The sequence below is a fragment of the Lithobates pipiens genome, unplaced genomic scaffold, assembly GCF_037356315.1.
Source record: "Lithobates pipiens isolate NorthernLeopardFrog02 unplaced genomic scaffold, aLitPip1_a1.2 Scaffold_8, whole genome shotgun sequence".
Taxonomy (NCBI): Eukaryota; Metazoa; Chordata; class Amphibia; order Anura; family Ranidae; genus Lithobates; species Lithobates pipiens.
The window spans coordinates 414,942,693-414,959,075 of NW_027507903.1; the positions used below are offsets into that span (position 1 = coordinate 414,942,693).

Genomic DNA, 16,383 nt, shown 5'->3' on the forward strand with positions numbered 1-16,383 from the left:
GGCTGATCATGACATTTGTTTTTTTATGGGCATAAATCTGTTGCCATGAAAGCCTACACACACAGTGTTTGTGATGGATTCCCTTTATTACTTAAAGCGGAGGTCCACCCTAAAGTGGACCTCCGCTCATCGGAACCCTCCCCCCCTCCGGCGCCACAATTGGCACCTTTCAGGGGGGAGGGGGGTGCAGATACCTGTACAGTACAGGTATTCTGCACCCACTTCCGGGATAGCTCTCTGCGGAAAGGGGCGTAGATTACGCCCCTTTCCGCAAGTGCCCCCCCTTTCCGCAAGTGCCCCGCTGCCTGCTGGGAAACACACAGATCCCAGAGGCAGCGGGGACCATCCTTATTGCGCAGCGCGATTCGCGCAGTAGGGAACCCGGGAAATGAAGCCGAAAGGCTCCATTTCCCGATTCCCATACCCAAGATGGCGGCGGCAGCACCCGACAAGACGATCTAGAGATCGGCTTCGGGTGCCGACATCGCAGGCGCGCTGGAAAGGTAAGTGTCACGATTTTAAAAGTCAGCAGCTGCAGTATTTGTAGCTGCTGGCTTTTAAAAAATAAAAAAAAACGCGGAGTCCCGGCGGACTCCCGCTTTAAAGTCTTACGAAACCCACTACAGTAAAATCCATCTGTATTTGCAGTAAAGCATGCTGTGGAACCTAAGAAGTTAATCGTCTGCATTTTGTAAAAAAAAAGGTGTTTGATCCTGGCTTCTCTGATCCTCCTCTCCTTCCACTGTCCCCTCAATTTTTTTTTTCTTGGGAGGGTGCATGTGATCAGCACTGGGTCAATCAGCACTGTCCAGGCAGAAAGTCAGGGGCCCTGCAGTCTCATAGGACAGTCAGAAAACTCCTCCTACAAACGTTAACCAGTCCTTGGCTTGACACTGAAAGCAGTCACAAGACTGCTCGAACTGCTGATGAGAAAAGGTATTTTGCAGTTTATATTTACTAAAATAATTGCATTTCTGTGTACTGTGGGAGACCGGATATAATCAATGCAGGGTGCTGGGTCTAGTAACGCTTTAAAACCGACTTGTTTCTCCCTACAGGGTTTGGCAAACTTCCTAAATACCAGAACACACTTACAAAAACTTAAGAACCTTAAAAAGCATTTATAAAGTCAAAAACAGGAAGATGGAAAATTTTTGCTCAAAAAGACTGCATCCAATTTAGTCACCGTTTCGGGCTGTCAGAATACAGCCAGCTGGGGAGATGCCTCCATCCAAGAAAATGTAAAAAAAGTAGAAAACAGTGCTTACATTTTTCTGTCCCACAACCCAGTCCAAACTCTTCCACACAGCATAGCAAGAGTGTTGAATGCACAGTTTACCACTGCGTTATTTCAGCAGTGACCAGCCACTTTTTAGTACCTGTTTTTATACATTTTTTTTTTTTTTTTGCTGGGTTAAAATAACACTTTAGGGAGAATATAATTAAAAGGCTCAGTTGCTGGATATATTAGGTCAGGTGTCCTTTTAATGCTGATTCTTGGCCCATTCTTATAAATCAGGTTCTAGCTAAAAGTGTGCAAATATGCATCTTAAGTAAACTATCATACTCTGAATATTTCGATTTTTTAATTAGCTCAGATGTGACAGATTCTCTTTAAATAAATGGTCTGGTAACATAAGTGAACGGAGAGGACACAAGTTTAGCTTGTGAAATGGCAGCCAACGCCAGCCTCAAAGAATTAAAAAAAAATAAATAAATAAAAAAAAAAAAAACGCAAAAAATAAAAACCTCAGATCACTCACACTTGATCTGTGAAGAGAAGGTGAGGGTAATCTTTGCAAACAGCTCATCTTTTTCAAACCTGTCTTCTTTTGCTTGTGTCCAGAAAGATTTCTCTGAGAGTTCTTTGGGAGTAATCTGAAGAAAATAAAAAAAAAAAAGCAATTATGTATTACTTTGAAGGAACAAGTGCAGACTACAAAATCTGTTTTCATTTTAGAACTTTGCCATGTGAATGACTGGTGAAGCGCTGCTTTCTGGATGAAAGAAAGAGAGTACATTATGGATTGGGGAGTATGGGAATATGTGGAGATTTTAGTTCTAGGACGCTAGCTTTGCTGGGCTTAAGAAAAAAAAAAAAAGAAGAGAGATTGTTACATTTTTTAAAGATGAACTCCAGCAAATAAATAAAATATATATATATTTTTTAACTACTTAAGCCCGGGACCAATTGTCAGCCTAATGACCAGAGGTCTTTTTACAATTTCGCACTGCACTGCTTTAACTGGTAATTGCGCGGTCATGCAAAGTTGTACCCAAACGAAATTTGCGTCCTTTTCTTCCCACAAATAGAGCTTTCTTCTGATGGTATTTGATTGCCTCTGCGATTTTTATTTTTTACGATATAAAAGGAAAAATACTTTATTTATTTATTTTTTAAAGATATTTTCTACTTTTTGTTATAAGAAAAATCGAACTAAATTAAATTTTAGTCATACATTTAGGGCAAAATTTATTCAGCCACATGTCTTTAGTAAAAAAAAAAAATGTCAATAAGCGTATATTTATTGGTTTGCGCAAAAGTTATAGCGTCTACAAACTAGAGTACGTTTTCTGGAATTTACATAGCTTTTAATTTATGACTGCCTATCTCATTTCTTGAGGTGCTAAAATGGCAGGGCAGTACAAATCCCCCACCCCCCCAAAATGACCCCATTTTGGAAAGTAGACACCCCAAGAAAATTGCTGAGTGGCATGTTGAGGCCTTTGAATATATTTTTTTGTCCCAAGTGATTGAATAATGACACAAAAAAAAAAAAAGTTTACAAAAAGTTGTCACTAAATGATATATTGCTCACACATGCCATAGTTATATGTGAAATTGCACCCCACAATATATTCTGCTGCTTCTCCTGAGTACGAGGATACCACATATGTGGGACTTTTTGGGAGTCTAGCCGCGTACGGGACGCCGAAAACCAATCACTGCCTTTGGGATTTCTAAGGGTGCAAATTTTTGATTTCACGCCTCACTACCCATCCCAGTTTCGAAGGCCATAAAATGCCAAAATAACACAAAACCCCCCAAATGACCCCATTTTTGAAAGTAGACACCCCAAGCTATTTACTGAGAGGCATATTGAGTCCATGAAATATTTTATATTTTGCTGTAAGTTGTGGGAATATTACAAACTTTTTTTTTTTTTTTTTTTTTTTGCACAAAGTTGTCACTAAATGATATATTGCTCACACATGCTATGGGCATAAGTGAAATTACACCCCAAAAATTTTTTTGCTGCTTCTCCTGAGTACGGGGATACCACATGTGGGGGACTTTTTGGGAGCCTAGCCACGTACGGGACCCCAAAAACCAAGCACTGCCTTCTGAATTTAAATATAAAACGCTACCAAAAAATCCTGTTAGCGATCGTAGGGATCAGGCCTGACTCTGCGAACGCTACAGTTATGTGTTTTGTAAGTGACAGTGATCGATCGATACTGCACTTGGGTGGGCTGGGCAGAGGGGCAAAACGCAGGTGTTAGCAGGTATCTGGGCTGATCCCGCTAACAATGCGTTTTTTGGAACCCTAAACTGCTGGGGATGCTAGTATAGATCTGATCAGATCAGATATTGACACCTACGGGAGGTGTATGCTTTGCGCGTGGGTGTTAGCGGTACTGGCACTAACCTAGCGCTGCCTGGGGCGACGCAGACCCTGACCCTAAAACCTAATTGATATCACCCGCCGGGTCATCAGGGGGTTAAACCTTTATTGGGTAATAAATGGTGGGTGCCCTGATGCTATAAAAAGCAAACTAACCAGAGTCACCCGTAACACGTATACGGTGATCACTGGTGAAAGGGTTAACTAGGGGCAATCAGGGGGTTAAAATCTTTATTAGGTAGTATATGGGGGTTCCTGACGCTATATAAAAACCTGACAGGGAACCTAAATAACTAACTGGCTAACCAGCGTCACCAGTGACACTTATACAGTGATCGCTGGTGAAAGGGTTAACTCTAGGGGCAATCAGGGGGTTCAAATCTTTATTAGGTAGTATATGGGGGTACCTAACACTATAAAAACCTGGCGGTGAACGTAAAAAATAACTAGCTACCTAGCGGCACCAGTGACACTAATGCAGCGATCAGAAAACGGTCGCTTAGTGACACTGGCAAAAAGGGGGGGGAAGGGTTAACTAGGGGCAATCAGGGGGTTAAAACCTTTATTAGGTAGTATATGGGGGTCATGGACGCTATATAAAAATCTGACGGGGAACCTAAATAACGAAATAACTGGCTATCCAGCGTCACCAGTGACACTTATACGTTGATCGCTGGTGAAAGGGTTAACTCTAGGGGCAATCAGGGGGTTAAAACCTTTATTGGGTAGTATATGGGGGTACCTAACGCTATAAAAACCTGGCGGTAAATCTAAAAAAATAACCAGCTACCTAGCGGCACCAGTGACACTAATGCAACAATCAGAAAACCGATCGCTTAGTGACACTGGCAAAGGGGGTGAAAGGGTTAACTCTAGGGGCAATCAGGGGGTTAAACCTTTATTGTGGGGGGGGGGGTAGGGGGCTACCCTGGACCTAACACTAACTGCCCTGACACTTTTTACTGTCACAACTGACACTAAATGCAGTGATCAGTAAATAAATGATCTCTGCAATCAGTGACTGATGGGGGGGGCTGGGGGGGGGATCAGGGGGCGATCGGGGGTTATTTGTGGGGCTATGTGTACCTACGTGTCAGTGTAGTGTTGGTGCACTTACAATCTCTGCTCTCCTCACAGTCCGGTCAAAAAGACCGCCCCGAGGAGAGCGACATCACTTCCTCCCTGCCTGTGTTTACACTACACAGGCGGGGGAAGCTTCTCATTCGCCAGGAGCGATGGAGTGGGGATGGCCAGAAATCAATGGCTATACCCTCATCCCGGATCGCTCCTGAAGCGAAAAGGACCGCTGCAGCCAGCGGGAGGGGGTCCGATCGGACCCCCCACCCACTGGAAGGCAAGCACGTACATGTACGTGCTTGTGCCCGTCGGTGCCATTGTGCTGACGTACATTTACATGCGGCGGTCCTTAAGTGGTTAAAGTATATGTTGCGGCAAAATTTTTAAAAATTGCAGTACATCTCTGCAATAAATGCACATTTTACATTTTAATTTTTTTTTTTAAAGACAACACATCTAGAAATTTCAGTGCAGCAGTAGCGTTGTCAGGAAGTTAATTGCACACTTGCCAGATCAACAGTTTTGTTTTTTTACTTGCTGCAATGTTAAAGGCATAAAACAAAAGAAACTCACTGCGTATGTTTTTTTGTTTTTATATCCTGACAAAACACTTTAAAAAATTATTTTTACCCAAAATGGGTAGTAATAGGATTTAAACTGGAGGGTTGAAAATTACTTTTTTTAATGCTTAACTTCATGACAGAGGATTAGCCCTTGTACACACGGTCGGATTTTGTCCGAAACTGTTACATACACACGGTCGGACAAAGTTGTCGGAAAATCCAATTGTACATAACGTGATGACGTTATTTCATTACGACGGGACTACGTTCAGGCTAGTAGCCAATAGCTTTGGTCTAGGAATTTGATCTGAGCATGCGTGGCACTTTGTCCGTCGGAGTAGGCTACACGTGATCGGACAAGGTCCGATCGGAGCATGTTGTCGGAAAATTTTTATAGACAAGTTGGAAAACTTGATCCGTCGGATATTTCGATGGAAACAGTCTGATGGAGACCACACACAGTCGGATTATCCGACAATACGGTCCGATCGGACACATTCCGTCTGAATCTCCGACCGTGTGTACAAGGGCTAACTGTGTAGATGTGCGCTCTTCATTAGTATCTTAGACAAGACAGAGGCTGGAATAGGACATGTTTCTTGACTTACACGTTTTATGCATTTTTCACCTGCAGAAGCTATATTCTTAAATTGTGTAATTTAAATAAATAAAATTATACATAAATCTTAGGGCTATTTAATTTATCGCTACTGCAATATATGTCGATTGTCTGTTTTATAGCAAATTCTTGCAAGAATGTAACATTTCTAAAGGGATACAGGGGATGCCAAACTGCATCTTCACTGTATTAGAAAAGGAACTGTGGCTACTGTATAAAGCAGCTTTAATAGGACTTTTTTTTTGCCAGAAGGATCTTGTGAAATAGGGAGACACCAGACGGACAATTTGCAATGAAGAGCAGCTAGCGCTGTCTGCAGGACACCACACTATGCATGCATTTTTTTTTATTCCATCTAAAAATGCCTGCAGTGTATAACCTGTTGTGTCCCGAGTGTTCTCTTTATACCATATTAGAGAAGACAGCGATTGCACAGCCCAGTCACATGACATTTCAGAGTTAGATGATAGTCGTCTTCCCTATGCTGGCATCCACTAAGGCCATACCACTGCATTATTAGTCCATGTATTAAAAAAAACACAAAAAAATGTTGTCTTTAACTTACAAGCAATCTTGTTTTACTATATATATATATATATATATATACACATACATACATATATATATATATATACATACATATACACACACACACACACACACACACACACATATACATACACACACAAACACATATATATTTATTTTTTATTCAGTTTCTAGTATCTATAAACAGTGATTCTAAAGAAGTTTTTTTTTTTTTTTTTTTTTTATGTTATACTTACCTGCTCTGTGCAATAATTTTGCACAGAGCAGCCCTGATCCTTTTTTTGGGGTCCCCAATGCATAGAGAGACATAATGCTTTTTTAGAGAAGCAAATTTTTTCTCAGTTTATATATATATTTATTCTTCTACATATTGTTTGTAAAAAAAATATAGCGTATATTGATTGGTTTGTGTAAAAGTTATAGCGTCTACAAAATAGGGGATAGATTTATAGTATTATAATATTTTTATTTTTATTTTTTAAATTTTTTTTTTTACTAGTAATGGTCATCTGCAATTTTTATCAGGACTAACATTATGGTGTACACATCGGACACTTTTGACACATTTTTGGAAAAGGAATTGATAAAACCATGGCACAGCAGGACATATTTACTGTGCAACAGAAGCAGGACAGAGACAACAGTGGATAAATGGTCTGCAGGAGTAAATGTGGGCACTGCACAAACAGACTCAGCAGCAGATAAGTGCTGTACAAGAACAAACACAAGAACCGTTTGAAAAATTGGCAGGCGCTGCAGAAATGGACTGGAAGACACAGGGGTGGTATCAGTTGCTTACAACAACAAAGGTTTCCTGAAAAAGCCGCAGGTGCTTCTGACAACTCAACTATTCATATTGGTTGCTTCCACTTCAAGATGGCAGCTAATGACCCTGAGGCACTTCTGGTGACAAAAAAAAAATAAAAAAAACTCAGGAGGGAAGGCTGGCCTAAAATGCAGTAAGTAGGACTGGTGGCCTCTTTGCAAATGGATGGGTTGCAAAAAGCCTGCTATGGTTTTAAGTCTGTAGATGCATTGGATTATGACAAGGTCAATAAAGAAATACTGCCAGGGCTGGGTGTTACCTTTGGCAGCACAAGCACAGCAGGTCACACCAGGCTGAGAAACTCTGTGGTCACAGATGTTGAAATTCATTCATTGGTCCCGAAGGGGGTGCAAGTGGAGTCCCTGACTGGATTGCAGATCATTGAGCCCCAGGAGCTTTTTATGGAGTACTGAGCTCCTTTAGGTTCCTGAAGTGAAAATCACTGATATTCTGTCTAGTTATCAAAACCAGAGTTTCTGGTGAAAAACACACAATTTTTCAGAATTGTCTTTAACTATTACGGAGTCTGGGTAGCAGGGTAAACTGAAGCCCTGCCAAACTACTGTGGATGCCACCCCTACTGTCCAGGTTTCCTTTCCTTCTGCAGCTCAGACCCCCCCCCCCCCCCCCCAACTGCTGCAGGGATTATTTTAGGGTGGAGAACGGGGTAGAGAGTCTGTAAATGTGCAATTTAACAGCCCCTTCCTTTTCTACATGAACAGTGTGTTCATTCATAAGTGAAGCATTATGTTCAGCGGAGGCTGCAGAGATGAAGATCAAGGACACAGTCTCAAAAGTAAGATATCAGGAGTCTGTTAAAACCCATGATATTTCCCCAAAACCCTCCAAACAGAGCTATTAAAAAAGAAATGTAAAAAAGAATATAAATTGTTAAAAATAAAAAACTACTGACAACAACCTCTGTTCTACTGACAAACGGTCTATGACATTGGTCTACTAACACTATCCACCTTTAAGGTAGGCTGCGTTTATTTTTACAGCGACAATTGTTTTATTATATTTTTCTAATTTTAGGTATAGGAACCTTCTAATAAAAGGTTTAACCCCTTGATTGCCATATTAGTAGGGGTGCAACGGATCAAACAACTCATGGATCAGATTATTCCTCGGATCAGAGTCACGGATCGGATCATTTTTCAGATCAGCATATAATTGAATTAGCAAAAACCTGTGAAAATTCCATCGCCACATAGTCCCCTCTAATATTTACAATCTCCCCCACTGTAATATTGGCTGAGCATGGCTGGGTATGGCAGAGTATTGGCAGGGTATGGCAGAGTATTGGAAGGGTATGGCAGAGTAGGCTGTCAAATAGCAGCGCTGTGGGCACTACAGATGCAGCCCACAACGCTGCATCCATCCGATCTCTCCTCTTCCACTGTACAGATCAGTACAGAGAGGGGAGAGAGGAACTGGCGTCACGACATGACGCAGGTTTGTATACAAGTGATCGCTCTGTCATTTGACGGATCGATCACATTGTAAACGGCCAGGGTGTAGAAAGATGGCCGCGCTTCGGCGCTAGGCCGAAGCCGCAGCCTTTCCTAAAGCCGTGACCGCAAAGCACACCGCGGAGCATGGCTTGGGCCAATCCAAGCGGGGTGACCCGTTCCGAACACGGATCGGTGACGATCCGTTGCACCCCTAATTGGCAGGGATTGGCAGAGTATTGGCAGGGTATTGCAGAGTAGGCTGTCAAAGAGCAGCGCTGTGGGCACTACAGATGCAGCCCACAGCGCTGCATCCATCTGATCTCTCCCCCTCCACTGTACAGATCAGTACAGAGAAGGGAGAGAGGAACCGGCGTCACGACATGATGCCATTTGACGGAGCGATCACATTGTAAACAGCCTGGGTGTAGAAAGATGGCCGTGGCCTTTCCTAAGGCCATGACCGCGGAGCACTCCGAGGTGTGGGCCGATCCGAGCAGGGTGACCCGTTCGGATCACGGATCGGTGACGATCCGTTGCACCCCTAATTGTCAGGGTATAGGCAGAGTATGGAAGAGTATTGGCAGGGTATTGCAGAGTAGGCTGTCAAAGGGCAGTGCTGTGGGCACTACAGATGCAGCCCACATCGCTGCATCCATCCGATCTCTTCCCCCTCCACTGTACAGATCAGTACAGAGAGGGGAGAGAGGAACCGGTTTCATGTCAGGAGCTAGGCCGAAGCCGCGGCCTTTCCTAAGGCCGTGACCGCGGATCGCGGCGTGGGCCGATCTGAGCGGGGTGACCCATTCGGATTATGGATCAGTGACGATCCATTGCACCCCTACATATTCGTTTCACGGTTGACAATGGTAAGTTATTTTTTATAGTGTCAGGGCATCTGCCATATATTACCTAAATAAAGGTCTAACCCCCGATCACATGGTGGGTGGCATCAGTGTCCGTCAGGGTCTACGTCACCCCAGGCAGCGTCAGATTATCAGTAGCGCTAACACCCACGCACGATACATTTCCCTTAGTAGTATAGTTTCTGAACGGATCAATATCTTTGATCTGATCAGAACTATATTAGCATCCCCAATAGTTTAGGGCTCCCAAAAATGCAGTGTTCGGAGGATCAGCCTAGATACATGCTAGCACCTGCGTTTAACCCCTCCGCCCAGCCCAGCATCAATCGATTGCTGTCACTTACTAAACACATAACTGCCGCATTCGCAGAGTCAGGCTTGATCCCTGCGAATGCCAATAGGTTTTTTGGTAGCGTTTGAAGCAGTCACCGACAGTCAGGTGCTCTTTAAGTCTCACTAAAGTACCAGTAAATTTAGAGGCCAAAATGTCCAAATCGAAGGTACAGCCAGACAGAGGAGAGTGAAGAGGAAGTCACCCATCTGTCTGATTTAGGCTCAGAATACGAACCAGTAGACAGCAGCAGCACCTTGACGGATAGCTCAGACGATGGCGTAGTTGTCCTTGCCAAGGTCAGGCGTACCCAACTCCGTTCTAGGTTTTAGCGTCAGTCAGGGTCTACATCACCCCAGGCAGCGTCAGATTAGTATCAGCAGCGCTAACACCCACGCACGATAAACTTCCCTTAGTAGTATAGTGACAGCAATCGATTGATGCTGGGCTGGGCGGAGGGGTTAAACGCAGGTGCTAGCATGTATCTAGGCTGATCCTCCGAACACTGCATTTTTGGGAGCCCTAAACTATTGGGGATGCTAATATAGTTCTGATCAGATCAAAGATACTGATCCGTTCAGAAACTATACTACTAAGGGAAATGTATCGTGCGTGGGTGTTAGCGCTACTGATAATCTGACGCTGCCTGGGGTGACGTAGACCCTGACGGACACTGATGCCAGAACTATATTAGCATCCCCAATAGTTTAGGGTTCCCAAAAATGCAGTGTTAGCGGGATCAGCCCAGATACATGGTAGCACCTGCGTTTAACCCCTCCGCCCAGCCCAGCATCAATCGATTGCTGTCACTTGCTAAACACATAACTGCAGCATTCGCAGAGTCAGGCTTGATCCCTGCGAACGCCAACAGTTTTTTTGGTAGCGTTTGAAGCTGACAGTCAGGTGCTCTTTTTTCCTGCGAGTCTCACTAATGTACCAGTAAATTTAGAGGCCAAAACGTCCAAATCAAAAAGGTACAGTAGTGAAGAGGCCTACACGTTTCTGAGCCCGACATGAGTGAAGAGGAAGTCACCCATCGGTCTGATTTAGGCTCAGAATACGAACCAGTAGACAGCAGCGGCACCTTGATGGATAGCTCTGACGATGGCGTAGTTGTCCTTGGCAAGGTCAGGCGTACCCAACCCTGTCCTTCTGCTGTTGAGGTGCAAGAACCATAGGGCTCTCATATGGAGCATAGAGCCAGTACTAGTGCTGCTCTTCCTTCTGGTGAACTGGAAAGCACCAGCGGCCTAGTCATATCCTGGTCATACAACCAGTACTGCAGTATCACATGGTGATGTGCTGAGTCCCATAAATGCAGTTAAAGCTGGTGAGATGGCTAGCACAAGTAGTGTCCCGCTGCCACCAAGAAGATAAACACAGGCCCGTTGAGCCCATAGTACTCTTCCTGCTGCATTTGCCAATCCGAAATGGGGAGCCCATCACTTCTGCAGCACCCATACTTCTCCCATTCACTGGCCAACCCGGGATTCAGGTGGAAACCGTTGTTTTTATGTCACTTGATATTTAATCGCTTTTTTTTTTTTAACGGAAGATCTCTATAGATCTGTTGTGGACCAAAGCAATTTGTATGCTGGTCAATTCATCGCCGCTAATCCCCAGTTGGCCCTTGCCAGAGATTGGAGACTTATTACGGTCTGCGAATTAAAGACCTTTCTGGGCCTATCCCTCCGCATGGGCATATTTAAAAAAAAAAAATAATTGAGTTGCGGTCATATTGGTCCACTGACCCAGTTCACTATATGCCTGTGTTCTCTACCTCCATGACCAGGACACGAAATGAGCAGATCTTGCGGTTCATGCATTTCAATAACAATGAACTCTGTCGTCCTCAGGGTGACCTTGGATATGATCGGCTCCACAAAATTCGGCCCCTCGTAAACCACTTCAACCAACAGTTTGCAGCCTTTACTCCCGATCAAGTTGTCTGCGTTGATGAGTCCCCGATTACGTTTTTTTTGCCCGCTTGTCTATCAAACAGTATCTTCCCATCAAGCATGCCAGATATTGGGTCAAGATGTAAAAGCTCCATGACAGGGCAAAAGGCTATTAGTTTTATGGTTTACGAGGGAAAAGATAGTCACGTGGATGAACAACTGCCCAGACATAGGGAGCGCCTGCAAGAGTGTGTGGGACTTGGTCTCAACCTTATTCGGAAAGGGGTACTACTTGTATGTGGAAAAGTATTACACATCATTTCCTGTTCTGCCGCTCTGTCTGCTGGGACACACACGGGTCCCAGTGACAGCGCGGACAATTCATATTGAGTTGTGCGGCTCGCGCATGCGCAGTAGGGAACCGGGAAGTGAAGCCGATTCGCTTCACTTTCTGATTTCCTCACCTAGAATGGTGACGGCAGCAGCCGAGAGATCAATCGGCCTCGGCTGCCAGCATCGCTGGAACCCGGGACAGGTGAGTGTCCATTTATTAAAAGTCAGCAGCTGTAGTATTTATAGCTGCTGGCTTTTAATATTTTTTTTTTTAGGTGGAATCCCTCTTTAAGGTACTATATAGCCTCTGCCAAATCTGCCCTGTAGTGGTTGCTATTTGAGATGAGAGGCTGGGGGAAACAAGGGGCGCACTCTGGAGCACTTTGAACACTGAGCATCGGTGGACTGACACTGTTTGAAGTGAATTGCACCTATTTTGGCATGGTCAATTTGAACTTTTTAGGAAAGATCATTCATTACTTTGGGACTTGTTAAGAAATGTATTTTGCACTTTATTTAATTTATTTACCAGCATTTGGCACTTTATTCAGCTGTTTTGCACAATATTGTGATATATGAGTTGCACTTTAATTTGTGAATTTGCACTGTTTTAGCCGATTTTGCACATTACCACAGAAATACGTTTGCACATTTATGATTGATTGCACTTTATTATTGATGTGAATCATTTTATGTGATAATTGATGGTATTAATTCTTTATATACACATTATTTAATAGTAGGGCTGAAACAACTAATCGATTAATCGACAACTAATCGATTATGAAAATAGTAATCGATTAATTGCCCAGTAACATAACGGGGTGACAAAAAACTAAAATGAGCCCTTTATAGTACAAAAATAGCAAATAATCGCTACTTTCACATTTCTACAGTTAAAAAAAAAAATAACTCCTTACAGTGGTGATTATCTGCTTTTTGTTGTAGTATAAAGGGCTACTTTTAGGTTTTTGTTTAACCCCATTATGTTATTAAACGTCTTAGACCTGGTTCACATCTATGTGTTTTTTGGTGCTTCTTACAGAAACGCACTACAGTTCAGTTACATGGTTTCCTATGGGACGTGTTCATATCTATGCTTTTTTCAGCCTCTGTGTATTTGGAAACGGTCAGGGACTTTTTATTTTAATGCAAAACAATGCTTTTTTGGCTAAATGTACTTCAATGAAGAAGCTGCAGAAAAGCATGTAATGGGTTTTGCAGCAATTTCTGTGTTTTAACCACTTAAGGACCAGGCCTCTTTTTCAGATTTGGTGTTTACATGTTTAAAACAGTTTTTTTTTTTGCTAGAAAATTATTTAGAACCCCCAAACATTTTATATTGTTTTTTTTCTAACACCCTAGAGAATAAAATGGTGGTCATTGAAATACTTTTTTTCACACCGTATTTGCGCAGCGGTCTTACAAGCGCACTTTTTTTGGAAAAAATTCACTTTTTTGAAAAAATAAGACAACAGTAAAATTAGCCCATTTTTTTTTTTATATTGTGAAAGATAATGGTACGCTGAGTAAATTGATACCCAACACGTCGCACTTCAAAATTGCGCCCGCTCGTGGAATGGCGTCAAACTTTTAGCCTCAAAAATCTCCATAAGCGACATTTAAAAAATTCTACAGGTTGCATTTTTTTACGTTACAGAGGAGGTCTAGGGCTAGAATTATTGCTCTTGCTCTACCGATCGCTGCGATACCTCACGTGTGGTTTGACCACCGTTTTCATATGCGGGCGCTACTCACGTATGCGCTCGCTTCTGTGCGCAAGCTCGTCGGGATGGGGTGTTTTTAAAAACCTTTTTTTTTTTCTCTTATTTTAATTTTATTTATTTTTACACTGTTAAAAAAAAAAAAAATGGATCATTTTTATTCCTATTACAAGGACATGTAATAGAAAAAAGCATGACAGGTCCTCTTAAATATGAGATCTGGGGTCAAAAAGTCCTCAGATCTCATATTTGGACTAAAATGCAAAACAAAAAAAAAAAAAATTACATTTAAAAAAATATACCTTTAAGAGGTATGGGCGGAAGTGACGTTTTGACGTCGCTTCCGCCCTCCTATGGTATAGAGACGAGTGGGGGCCATCTTAGCCTCACTCGTCTCCATACCCAGCTAGGAAAAGGACCCGATCGCCTCCGCCGCTACCGATGGCTCCGGTAAGCAGCGGAAGTTGCGGGAGGGCGGGTGGCACCACCTCGTGGCGAATCCGCCGCGGAGACCACCGTTATCGTACAGACAACCGGCGCCTGAAGAGATGGATATCTCGGTTGTGGCAGCAGCTGCTGCCGTTACCGAGATATCCCTCTTCAAAAATAGGACTACATCGGCGTGTGCTGGTCGTTAAGTGGTTAATCTGCCCAACAAATTGGCCAAAAAAAATGCAAAAACTCAAATCACAGCAAAATCACGTGTGCAAAAATCAAAACGAACAGCAAAAAGCACTGCAGAAACAGATCAAAAGCAAACTGCATACAGAGCCTTATGCTGGCCACATGAATCAATTTTCAATTTTGAATGAATGTTTTGAAATTTTCACTTGTTTTTAAAATTAATTTAATTTCTGAGCGAAAACCACATACACCAAGCAGTTTTCTATTTCCAAATTTTCCCATCACTGTGGTTGAAAATGACCATCAATTTGACCCCCACTAACAATTAGAAAATCGAACAAACGTTCTTAAAATTAAAACATTTTTGTGGGAAGATCTCCTCTAATAGTATATACAGTATATCTCTTCTGTCTAATGTTCTCAGAGTGGATTAGAGATTTTGCTCTCTAACCATATAGTTGGTCATTTATATTTACTACTGCATAGAGATATTTAAGAATAAATTGTTTTTTTTTACATATTAACTAAAGTATACACCTTTTAAGGTTATTTTTTAAGGTTATTAACCGATTAATCGAAACAATAATCGGCCAACTAATCGATTATGAAAATAATCGGTAGTTGCAGCCCTATTTAATAGGAAGTAAGGTATCGCCACATATTTATGAATTTAAATTTAACTGTGCAGAGATCACTTTTATATGCTGGCAGCTTCCCGGTAAATCTTTCTATTAGTGTCTTTTTTTAGGTAGGAGCATTTTGATTGTGCGTACTAGTATCCTTTATTACTTATGTGCTATACAAACTTCAGGACAAACTGGATCCTTTCTTAAATTCCAGGAAGAGATCATCACAGCCCTTCTGTTTCCAGACGGTGCTGTGGCCCACCTTCCCAATGCAAAATGCAGTGAGCCAGCTGCATGAGAGGCATTTTCTGTATGTCCTCCCTGGTATCCCTACCCAAAAGAAATCCCCCAAAAAAACACGTAGTTTCTGCAGAAAATTAGGATTTAGGCGTGACACGCGCTTTTATTGTCCAGATCAACCTGGTCTCTGCATCAGTTACTGTTTCAAACGCTACCACACACTAATGGAGTATTAGGCCTTGAAAGATGAGATGGCCAACACATTCTGAGAGACTCTAACCTGGAATGTTTACAGTTCATATAAAAGTGCAAAAAATAATCATAAAACACACAAAAAAAAAAATATAAAAAAGCCAAAAATAGTTGTGGTTTTATTTTTCTTCTCTCTCTTGTTCACTATCTATTGTCTGCTCTTTATTGTTGTATATCTATTGTTTTTTTTTGTTTTGTTTTTTAGATATTCTTTATTCCATTTTTTACATCTAATACAAAATCCATAAATATAAACCCAACAACATTATACCAACAATCTATATATATATACATTTTATTTTACTGTTTCTCTATTTCCCCTTTACCCAAATCCAGCACTCTCACTTCTCCTCATCTTTTCCTATTCTTTAAGTATTAAAACGCGATATTTATTCTAGAAAGTTTGCGGTTTCTTCACATCTCATATAGGGTAACCCAGATTCACCATCCATGGTTTCCACATTTTTTCAAATTCCTTATAATTCCCTCTCTGTGTATATACTATTTTTTCCCTCCAGACTGTTTACGTTACTGTACTAATCCATTCTTCTACAGTGGGGGGCATCCTAGCTTGCCACCTTGGGGCTATCATTTTTCTAGCCTGAAACAGGCATCTCAATACTACATTAAATCAGGGCTTGACAAATTTGGTTAGAATCTAGGAGCCAGCTGAAAAAGTTAGGAGTCTTATTTAACCACTTGCCGACCGCCGCACGACGATATACGTCAACAGAATGGCACGGGCAGGCATATGGGCGTATATATACGTCCCTGCCTT

General features: G+C 42.2%; 1 protein-coding gene across 1 annotated transcript in view; it reads right to left on the reverse strand.

Annotated features, from left to right (window-relative positions):
• Positions 1-1,755: 1,755 nt before the first annotated feature.
• Positions 1,756-16,383, reverse strand: part of LOC143962194 (protein diaphanous homolog 1-like) — a 311,409-nt gene continuing 296,781 nt past the window's right edge. The window contains exon 17 of the mRNA XM_077471524.1: positions 1,756-1,878. Coding sequence (XP_077327650.1) covers positions 1,756-1,878 — 123 coding nt within the window. The remainder of the gene's footprint in view (positions 1,879-16,383) is intronic.